Source organism: Emys orbicularis, chromosome 3 (genome assembly GCF_028017835.1).
Source record: "Emys orbicularis isolate rEmyOrb1 chromosome 3, rEmyOrb1.hap1, whole genome shotgun sequence".
In the NCBI taxonomy this organism is placed as follows: Eukaryota; Metazoa; Chordata; order Testudines; family Emydidae; genus Emys; species Emys orbicularis.
In genome coordinates, this window is record NC_088685.1 from 174326275 (window position 1) to 174334333 (window position 8059).

At 35.7% G+C, this 8059-nt stretch overlaps 1 protein-coding gene across 1 annotated transcript in view; it reads left to right on the forward strand.

Moving 5' to 3' along the window:
• BICRAL (BICRA like chromatin remodeling complex associated protein) overlaps nucleotides 1-2358 on the forward strand; it is a 64248-nt gene extending 61890 nt beyond the window's left edge. The window contains exon 12 of the mRNA XM_065401052.1: nucleotides 1556-2358. Coding sequence (XP_065257124.1) covers nucleotides 1556-2358 — 803 coding nt within the window. The remainder of the gene's footprint in view (nucleotides 1-1555) is intronic.
• Nucleotides 2359-8059: the final 5701 nt, after the last annotated feature.

Here is an 8059-nt window from a genome sequence, read left to right on the forward strand (position 1 = left end):
CATCTCGAATACTGTGTACAGATGTGGTCTCCTCACCTCAAAAAAGATATTCTAGCACTAGAAAAGGTTCAGAAAAGAGCAACTAAAATGATTAAGGGTTTAGAGAGGGTCCCATATGAGGAAAGATTAAAGAGGCTAGGACTCTTCAGTTTGGAAAAGAGAAGACTAAGGGGGGACATGATAGAGGTATATAAAATCATGAGTGATGTTGAGAAAGTGGATAAGGAAAAGTTATTTACTTATTCCCATAATACAAGAACTAGGGGTCACCAAAAGAAATTAATAGGCAGCAGGTTTAAAACAAATAAAAGGAAGTTCTTCTTCACGCAGCGCACAGTCAACTTGTGGAACTCCTTACCTGAGGAGGTTGTGAAGGCTAGGACTATAACAATGTTTAAAAGGGGACTGGATAAATTCATGGTGGCTAAGTCCATAAATGGCTATTAGCCAGGATGGGTAAGAATGGTGTCCCTAGCCTCTGTTCGTCAGAGGATGGAGATGGATGGCAGGAGAGAGATCACTTGATCATTGCCTGTTAGGTTCACTCCCTCTGGGGCACCTGGCATTGGCCACTGTCGGTAGACAGATACTGGGCTAGATGGACCTTTGGTCTGACCCAGTACGGCCTTTCTTATGTTCTTATGTTCTCTAACACAATGATATACAGTGCTTAGCAAATAAAAAGCAGAATCCATAGTCATAATAAGATGAGTGCACATTCCTTGTATGTATTTCCAATACCCAAGAACACATATATCTCAATCCCTGCTGTATTCCCTGGAGTTCTGTTCTTATAACCATCCCTTTTTCATGTTTTACTTTCACTACAAATAAATAATATGTTTTTAAAAGAATAGTACAGTTACATTTTGGCTACACTGATTACCATTAAACAAGATATTTGTCATAGAAAACAGCACATCCCCCATTTACTCAGAAACTTTCAGTAGGGAGAGAAGAGCTTCAGAATCCTGGAATAGCCAATACCTATAAGGCTCAGAGCAATGATAGAAAGAGTCAAGGGGAAAGTCTGAGACTATTCCAGACACTCAAACTTCCCATCAGACATAATTTGTCCAGCTTGTATCTGGCTTTATCTGGGAGTACAGTGCACTATACTTAATTTGCCCACTGGTTAATTAGATCAAAATCTGAGGTATTAGGCCCTGATCCAGCAAAATATTTAACCATATGCTTATGATTCCATTAAAGTCATATTCTTAAATGCTGACAGTTGCAGAAGTCACTTTCCTTGAGTGCTGTCAACTTATGAATGGACTGTCTGCTGAGTTGAACTCTGGGTTGCCACAAATGTTTTTGGGAAAGCCAATAAAGACTTTAGGCTCTGAATAGGTACTGTAGTCCAATAAATGGGCAGTAAATACTAGAGGCATTTTCAAACAAGAGAGGGCAATGTGAGCAAATAACTTCTGTTTATTCATGGGTTTAAATGCTCAGTCACTTAAGAATGCTTGTTCTATTTAGCACTTCTTTACATTTTACTGTCTTTGATATTTAATAACTCCAAACTAAAATGTTTGTTTTAAATTTTCAGATGGTTATCTGGCTGATTTTTGTTGTTCTTCTGAACAATTTGATGAAACTGCTGATGAAGCACAGTCCAGTGAAAGTGATCATCAGTGTAGTAAAACTTTGACTTCTCACAGTCAGACTACCAAGATCCAAACCAGAGACCGATCAAAATCCAGCACAGCAGAGTCTACAAATCATGACAAACTTCATTTAGTGCCTAACAACATTATGACACAACTAGAAGGAAAAATTTCTACTAAAAAAACGGAAAGCCTCACTAAAGCTTTAAAGTTTGAGAAGGCTAGCTGTTCTCCTGACAGTCAATACATGGCTGTCTCTGAAGAGAAATTGGCTGGTAAAGATCTTGCCAAGACCAATGAAAATTCTTCAAGTTCTGAAGACCTGTCAAAAACCTTGTCAAGAGCTAATCATGGTACACATAAAATGTCAAGGAATACAGTTGAATCTCACTCAGAGGTAATATGTAATAATAACTCCCTCCAAGACAAAACTCAGAGGAGCTTTCCAAAGAATGAGGTTTCACATCCTGACAACATGAAAGGCTCGGGTGAACCCCAACAGGATTTACTCCTCAATAAGAGTTTAGAAACTACATTCAAAAACATTTTGGAACTGAAAAAAACTGGGAGACAGCCACAAAGTGAGGCTACTGGTAGTGGCTCTGTAGAATTAGACTTTCCAAACTTTTCACCAATTGCTTCACAAGAAAACTGCCTGGAAAAATTTATTCCAGATCACAGTGAAGGTGTTGTAGAAACGGACTCTATTTTAGAAGCAGCTGTAAATAGTATCTTAGAGTGTTAATAGTTACAGTACCATGGACAAGTTATGTTTCTCTTAGTAGAAGCAAATGTGAATGACACCACAAGTACAGCCTGACATATGTCAAAGGTTAATCTTTCTAAACTAGATTCTGTTCTGTGTTTGAGAGCAATACTCATTGTGATTACAGTGAGATATCCAGTAAAGTTAATCCTTGTTAGAATGCAGTCTGTTGGGGCCTACACATTTCAAGTATTATAATGATAGTGCTTATGGTAATTGTTTAACACTGCAATTTAATGAGATTGCAGTTCACTAGGCCCTAGGTAATAAGGTAATATACTGACAATCACAGTCGTATGAAAAGACCGATTTATTCAAGAAAACTTTAAAAAGACAAATGGAAGCAACAATTTTCCCCCTTCCATAAATCACTAGATTTTAGTTTTTTTCCAGGAAAAGCTCGTGGTTAAATACCCATTGTACCTCTATTCAGAAATGATTGTCTGTCTGATTTATTAATGAATCCATCTGCTCTAGGATTTTAAGTTGGAAGGATGTCATCGGTATGTTTATAGGGCTTCATATTTTAAGTGCTTTTCTGTTGTCACTGAGCAGAAAGTAGTACATGAGTATATCTGTAGTGGGTGAATTTAGTCTGTGGAATGATACTGTATAATGTTAGTCACAACGGTATGATGTGAAATAATATATGGTAGACTAAGGAAAGAAGAACAGAAGCCAGTAAGTGGCAAAGTATGCAGGAGGAGGTCATGATAGAGCCATGAATTTATATATATATATATATATATATATATATATATATATATATATATATATATATATATATATATATATATATATATATATATATATATATAATGTTAACTCTTGAGGAGAAGGTTTTGCATTTTATAATTGGATATAGTCAACCTAAGTCTTTCTGAAGTGGTATAAATGTTTTTTTTTTTTTTTTAAGACCAAGTGTCAAAAGCACTTTTATTTGAAAACTGTGTTATTAAATTAGTAGTTTATACTTTGAGGGGACATTAGCTGTAATCTGAGAAATTTAAAGGCCAGTGTTGTTGCTTGTTTCTGCTTCTTGCTGTCAGAGAATATTAGTCATCCACAGCAGCAGTCATAACTACCAAAATATGTACAGACCAAAGTTAATCAGCTATCCCATTGTTAAAACATATCTAAACTTGTGTAATTATTAATTCACATTTTAGAGCCAAAGGAAACCCCTGCGTGGTTTGTATTTGGCTGGTGTTCATGTTGACAAGAATAGAAGCTTGTTATTTTATTTATTTATTTTTAATATGTGACATTTTCCCTTTTATGGCCCATGCTTCTTTTTTAATAGTTTACTTTGGTCATTAGTGCTGTTGTGCACATAAGTGTTCTGCCATTACCACGATGAATCTAGCATGTATGTCTGCTGAGAAGGGTAGAGCTGTTGTGGTTTCTAAGGCATGCTCTCTATCTCTCTTTCCTTCTATCTTCCTCCCTGTTGCTCTCAAAAATAAAGAGCCATGTTTCAAAATTTGCTGATTGCCATTATCATAATCTAGAGACTTATTGTGACAAACTGTGGTTGTCAGTCAGATTGCCAGAACTGCCAGGAAAGAAAACAAAAGGCCAGGTTTTACACCAGTGAGTTTGCACCAGTGTAAAAGAGAGCAGAATTTGGCCCTTGGGCTTTTGACAGCACAAAATTATAATGCACCTCATTTTGTTGAGCTGCAGTCCACTATGTGATAACATAAGAAAACCAAATCTAGTCAACCTGAGAAAGATAACAATAGTTAAGATATAATTAAGGTTCAGTTCCCCTTCAATGTGAATGGAAATATAAATATTTTGTACATTATTAATTGCCATTTTAAAAAATTTGTGCCAATTTTAAAGTACAAATTTGTCAAAATCCAACATTCCCAAATGTCATGTAAAACATTAAAAATAATAACATGGTATTGCCAGTTTTAAATTTCTAGCTGGGCATCATTACAGTAGACTCTCAGGCAATTAGCTATTTTCCAGTTAATGAGACTGACAGTATAGTCTTTGCCAATTGCCTTTGAAATTTCATAAAGATAATGATGGCTGTGTATCCTGAGGATAATGTATCTTATAATTCATTCAATTTCAGCCAGTCTGAGCACTCTAGAAAGGAAGGCAGCAATGTAAATTAGTTTAATTTTCATCTTATGAGAAAAAGATGCACATTTATGGATCTTGTCACGCTTGGTACCATCTCAAACAGCATATTAGCTTTCAAGCATCTGTACAGCAACTACATAACCTAAATAACAAAATGTTGTGTCCACTATGTAAATTTATTTTCCTGGGCAGTGAATTATCGATAATGACAAATAAAGATTAAGACATGTTTTTTATCATTGTTGATTAGGTCAGACAAAGGTTTGTCCAAACATCTTATGTCAGGAATCCATTGAGCAAAGGCCAGCAAACTTACTGTTGGATCATTAGTGTTCTGTTATTCATTAATTTGAATTCTATTTTAGGAATACTTGTACTTGGTAATGCAGTAAACAAAATAATCTTATATATGAAATGTTGTTTTAATAAAGTGTGAATTGGAATCTGATCCAGTGAAATAATTTAACACATGCCTGATTTTAAGCACATGCTAAAATGCTTTGCTGGATCAGTATAATGATTTCCAATGTTCTTGAATACTGCCTAAGGTTAAAATAAATTTTAAACTGGCAATTACAAAAAATTTTTTTTAACTTTGAAGAGTTTAGCATAATTTATCTCTTAGATTAGGGAGGCCTTACAGACTGACTTCGCTTAAAGAGGATGTGTCACTTATTGTCAATGTGGTATGGACTTTATTTGCTTAAATACCTTCATTTGTATAGTATGTCTCACTTGAAATTGCTTTGTATACATTTTGTAAAAATATTTATAAAATGTTTTGTAAAAAAAAGTATAACAAATTGCAGTTTATTTTGTTATGTTGGATAAATACTGTTAAAAGACACGAGTTGGTAAATATATTGTTAATCCATGGATAGGAAATGTTTAGTTGGAGATTACAGATTGAAACAACCATTGCAATACAGCCAAAGATTTGGGAAAAAAGTATATCTGTGATTGTCTTGATTTAACCAAGATGAATAAGTACATTTCCAAAAGGAGGGTTGTTTTCAGTTTCAAGTAATATGGTTGCAGAACAGTCTGACTTACTGTACTTTTTTATAACGCAACTGTATTATGAAATAATATATTTAATAGAACAGCTTTTTCATGCTGTGCATGTAATTTTTTGAAGATATGCTAATAAGCCACGGGTCATGTGGTAGCATAAAAACGTTAGTTTTAATCTCTTCTCTCAAAGTGCTCAAGTTGGCCATGCCTTGTTACATTATCACAGAAATCCTGTCTTAAAGTGATAAGGTGGCTGAAAGAAGGAACAATATGGTATTAAGGACTAAATCATCTCTCCCGTGCCGGGATGTGCTATACAGGGGAAAGAGTATGGGTAGCCCTTTCTCCTCCTCCAGTGCATCTTCACATGATAGAGGCATAAACTACCTCCTCGGACTAAGGAATGCAGGAGAGGGGAGTTGTCTGTACAACCTTGGAGGGAGCATATCTTGGTGTAGCATGAGTGATGCCATGTCACCTCACTCTGCCCCTGGATGACTCAACCCTTCCCTCACAGCACACACAAAACATGGTTTTCAGTAACAATACCTCTTTCCACCTGGGTGGTGTGCCTCCTTGCCACTGTGGTTGGGCCTGGCAGAAGATATAATTGAATCCTAAGGTCCTGATCCAGCAAAATGCTTCGGCTTGGAGCCTGAATAAAGTAAACATTCATAGGAGGGCATAAAGACCAGGGCTTGATCCAGGGAGGGTAGTGAGTATTTTCAAATCACATGAATTGAAAATGTCATAGAATGTTAAGGTGGATATCAAAAGGAAATCAGATGGTAGAAATCTTCCTGATCTATATGATAATCTGTTCTAATTTGTGACAACAAGGCAACGAATAAAGCCTAGTTACATGATGCTTTTCACCTGGATTCATCCTGTAACAAAATGAAGATGGCTTTATGACTTGGTTATATGTTGTTTGCATCCTTTTATAAAATAGTATGGCTAAGCATTGTGTTCGGCGATAGAATCACCAAGAAAGCTTCCCAGACACCCAACGACTGTGAGGTATAGGTTACTACACAGCTGTCTTCACTTTAAAGTACCCTTTCACTGTGATCAGGATGGAATTGTGCTCTGTTTTTTCTGCAAGGATGAGAAAACTCTAGTAGACTTTTTTTTTAAAAAAAAGATACCTTAGGATTTTCGATCATTGTGTTTGGCATATAGATTCCAGCTTTGGTTTGGATGCAGAATTTCCAAAAACATTATCTTCTTGTATATGTATGAATAAGTTATTTAAGGAAGACATAGGATCACAGCCTAAAAAGAAAAGATTGCCAGAATAAACCTGGAGCACAGCAGGAGGCATGTAAGTGAACTTCAAATCCTCACAAAAATCTGCCTTTCATGTTGCGAAAATATTTCCTCCTCTTTATAAATTTTGGTGTTTTTCCTTTGGGATGGTTCTCATTCTTCCTTGCAGTTCTCAAACCGGGCCCTTTGTCAGAAAACAAAGAAACAGTTTTACAGGAAGCCATCAGCAAAATCATAGTAACAGGTTCTGTAGAAGATCCCAACTTCAGCAACTACGAGGTATAATGTGCAAAAATCAACAGAGTCCAGCCTCTAAATAATATCCTTATATTTTAATTTTCTTTATTATTCTCTGATTTGTGAATCCACTATCATTTTTGTTTCCTTAGGTCCCCAAATTCTTGTGCTACAAACCATCTAGTCTTTATGCAACAAATCCATGCACTGAATTGAGACTAGAGGACTATGAAATTGCAGCAACAATTGTGCTAGCTAATTGGTTGTAAGGATTGCCACTGCGGAATGCAAACTCCAATTTTCAGTTGGCTCAAAAAACTCTCTTTGCTGGGCTGGAGAGAAAGTTTTCTTATTAACCTGACTGATCCAATAGTTTTCCTTTAATAATCATAATTAATTAATTAATAATAAAACAACTATAGAATTTGAAGGGCACACTCATTGCCTTTTTCTAGAGCTAGTTTTTTTTCGCAATAAAACTTTATGCATCATATGTCAAGTCTTCTCATTTGTTAAGCATATGTTAAATCTTTCCATTTGGAAAAGAAATCTGCTTATTAGGTTCATATGTGTTGCATAGGTTGATGTAACCCTTTTACTTTTATCCTAACCCTTGTACCCTGGGTGTAGTTTAGGTCAATATCATTACTCTTGCAGATTATTAGCCTGAATTGTGACATTTCCTTTTGTGACATTCCACCATTCCTTTTGTAACTCAAATCTTTATGTGGCTAAAAGAAGAGAGTGCACCATTTTTGGGCAGATCCTTAGCTAGTGTAAATTGTCACATCGCCCGTATAAGTCCATGGAACTATGACATTTTATATCAGTTGAGGATCAGTTCCTTTAAATTAAGCAAAGTCTGTAATTTGCCATCAGTGAAATCATATGCATATCACAAATCTTTCTGGTTGTGGGGAATGTTGGTTAGTAGTCAAATCAGCATGCCTATTTTTTATTTTAGGCTGGAATGCTGACACAGTGTATGACCCTAGGCAAATTACCATGGCCAGATTTTTGAGAGCTCAGCATCAACCTTTTGAAAATCTGTCTGTTTAGT